General features: G+C 37.1%; 1 protein-coding gene across 1 annotated transcript; it reads left to right on the top strand.

The window, feature by feature from the left end:
- Positions 1-4: 4 nt before the first annotated feature.
- Positions 5-1,428, top strand: LOC121964709 (ras-related protein Rab-40B-like; the record flags this gene model as incomplete). The annotated part of the gene is made up of 2 exons (XM_042514907.1): positions 5-182; positions 775-1,428. Coding segments are annotated over 2 exons (471 nt in total), but the record flags the coding sequence as incomplete, so codon positions are not given.
- Positions 1,429-3,525: the final 2,097 nt, after the last annotated feature.

Below are 3,525 nucleotides of genomic sequence, written 5' to 3' on the forward strand. Positions count from 1 at the left end.
CCACCTGGCCTACAAGCGGCAGGTGACCACGGAGCAGGCGCAGGTGTATGCGGAGAAGCTGGGTGTCACTTTCTTCGAGGTCAGCCCGCTGTGCAACTTCAACATTACCGAGTCGTTCACTGAACTCGCTCGCATCGTGCTGATGAGACACGGCATGGAGCGGCTGTGGAGGCCAAACAAAGGTCAGCCAGGGCGGTGCATGGGGGAGAGGAAGTATTTAGACATTTTACTGCAGTAGAAGTACAAATACTACACTGAAAACAGTCTGTTATAAGTAAAATGTGGTTTTATGGGATTTTATTTAATGACACCTTTAAAACCAAAAGCTTCTTCTTGCCTCCTAATGTGTTGGAGTGTATCGAGTCTATTTTAGTTCTGGCAGGTTTATGCTGCTCTCTGCTGGACACTGAGACACACTGCACCTTTTTGGTCTGTGCTGTGATTTAAGTCAACACCAAGGAAAAAAGCAATGGAAAATAAAAATTAATTGCATTCTTTTACACTCCACGCTGTCGGAGATCTGCGCTGCTAGCCGCTGTGTCAGAGATCTGCGCTGTCGGAGATCTGCAGCGTCAGCTACTGTGTCAGAGATCCTCGCTGTCTGAGATCCGCGCTGCTCCGCTTTGTTTGTCTGTCTCACTGAGCTGCTGTTACTCAATACTGAGACCCCATCCATTTCCTTATTTATTTCACACACTATATGAAAAAGAAATACACATTACGAAGGCCCTTGTGCAGAAACATGTTCATATATTTTATTTCTTTCTGTGTCAGTGTTGAGTCTGCAGGACTTGTGCTGTCGCTCCATCGTCTCCTGCACTCCGGTCCACCTGGTGGACAAACTCCCCCTCCCTCTGGCTCTCAAGTCTCACCTTAAGTCTTTCTCCATGGCCAACGGCCTCAATGCCCGCATGATGCACGGACGCTCCTACTCTGTCACCGCCAACGCCCACCACGGAGCCACCAAGAGGACAGGAGGCACACTGCTGAAAAAACCCAAACTGATCCGGCCGCCGCCGCTCAGCCCGTCTGCACAGAGCTGCAGGAACAGCTGCAAGATATCCTAACCGCTGCACCTGAACGCACCGTCACCTGTGACACCCTGCTACTTCCTAAAACCTGTCACAGAGCAGCAGAAAAGGACTAACGATTGGATTACATGATGATGTACATGATGCACATAAACAGACAAAACTCAAACTTTTCATGAAAACTGTTGATGAACTTCGGACAAAAAAAATCACCTGAAACTGTTAAAAAAACAGCTGTTTGGTGACGTTTGATGTCTGTCTTGTTGTCGTGGGTAACCGTTCGATCACAGAGGACAGTGTCAACAGGAAGCGTTGTCGAAATGACAAAGCAAGGACTTTTTTCTGCAGCCGCTATCGTTTGAAACCAGTTTTTTTCATTCAGAAATACAACGGAGTATCAGGGCCACTTTTGGGCAAACAAATCAGATTTTTTTAAGATAAAGTTGAAATATTTTTAGGAAAAAAAGACTTAATTTTATGACCAAAAAGTTGTAGTTTGGAAGAAATATGTTTAAAAAAAAGTTTTTAAAAAGTTTTTTTTTTTTTTTTTTAAAAGACGTAAATATTTGCATTTTCAAAATATTACAAATTCTACAAGAAAAAGGTTTTATTTTGCTAAAGATAAAATATTACAAAATAATTTACAGTTTTGTGATGAGTGAAAACTGTAAATGTTTACTGTATATGTGGTCATACAGGACACACTCAATCAATCATACTCAGATTAATTACAAAACATGACGTCTTGCTCCATTTGTAGTTATAAAGTCAAATTATTAGATTGTAATGTGATTAAGTGAAACGTTGGATTTCCATCTTATCGTGTTATTTTGTCGTAATACTTTTACTCCAAAAGTTATTTTATTCTCAAAGCAGTTTCAGTTTTTTCCCATATATTTGCCAAATTTATCAAAATATTGCAGTTTTATTCTTGAAACATGACATTTTTCCTCATAATGGCATTAATCTTAAAAAAACGTAACTTTATTTTTATAATTTTATTACTTTATAGTGGAAATATTACGACTTTTTTTCTCAAAATGTTACAGCTTTATTCTTTAAATATTGGGACTTTATGCCAGATAATGTTACATTTCTATTTTTTTGTCAAAAACCCAAAAACTCTTTTTTCTCACTTGTGCAAAATTTTAAATTTATGTTGAAATATTCCTCATTTTTCCTACAATTAATTTTCTTTCCTTTGAAACATTTGACAGTTTTAATTAAATATTACATCTTTATTCATGAAACATTATAGCTTGTTCCCATTAAATTACAACTATTTTCTTGAGATACTATGATTTTATTTTTTTAACTTAAATAACTTAATTGAGTTCATAATTGATATCTGAAGACTTTTGATAGGTTGTTTTGTTTTTATTTATTTGTTAATGTCCAAAAGTCAACAAAAAAACTTTTAAAAACTTGTCTTTTGGTCTTAGTTTTATATATTTTTAATTACAAATTTATGGTAAAATATTCAAAATTATTTTTTCCTAATTTAAAGTTTAATCTTTTTCTTAATATATTAAGAATTAAAACTCTATTTTTGAGGTATTACTTTTTTCCTTAGTTTTTTATTTTTTTAATCACAAATATATGTTGAAATATTCCTATTTTTTTCTAGAAATGACAACTTTTTTCTCAACATATTTTGACTTTATTCACAAAATGTATATTGTTTGCCTAACCGTGGCCTGACTAACACGCTCACACTGACTCACAGCAACAAACTTTGGAACAAGAAGAAATCTGGAGGAAATTTAAGAATAAGAAAAGAAATTCATCACAGAACAAATGCAATAAGATGCATCTTATTATTGAAACTTATCTGCAGCCAAACTTTCCTGAATCGCCTTTTTGATGGCGAGTTGTTGTGTTCACAGTCGTGCAGCTTCTTCCTCAGGATGTTTTCTACACACACACACACACACACACGCACACGCACGCGCGTGTGTATCTGTACATATGGAGCACTTTGCGTTTTTGAACACGATGTACTGAAACCCGTGAACACACTGAGACACTCTTCTTCATGGCCTGTTTCACTGGCTCTCCAGACACTCGTACAGCTGCGATTTGTGTACAATATTTGTACGTCTTGTAAATATCACTGTTTGATACGATGATAAATGACAACCTGTGGGGTTTGTACCTGTTTTCAGTGTAAAGTGACGTTATATTTTTTCCCTGAGTGACGCCAAAGACCGGCCTGGCCGAGGAGGTCACTGAGCAGGAAGCTGTGTTTTGCACTGTTTATCAATGTTTAATAAGACGCACCTTTACAATAAACTTCACCCACCCCGAGAGGCTGCGGTGTGAGTTTTTTTTAACTTTGGCGGGCGATAGTCAAAGCCGGCATAACGTCATATTTATGAACTTGAATGATGAATTTCATCAGTTTGGCACAAATGTGGAATCAGACTCCTATAAATCTATATTGATCTATATTTGAGATATCTATCTCTATATCTATGTCAATCCATCTCTATCT

This window comes from Plectropomus leopardus, unplaced genomic scaffold (genome assembly GCF_008729295.1).
Source record: "Plectropomus leopardus isolate mb unplaced genomic scaffold, YSFRI_Pleo_2.0 unplaced_scaffold16856, whole genome shotgun sequence".
Classification (NCBI taxonomy): Eukaryota; Metazoa; Chordata; class Actinopteri; order Perciformes; family Serranidae; genus Plectropomus; species Plectropomus leopardus.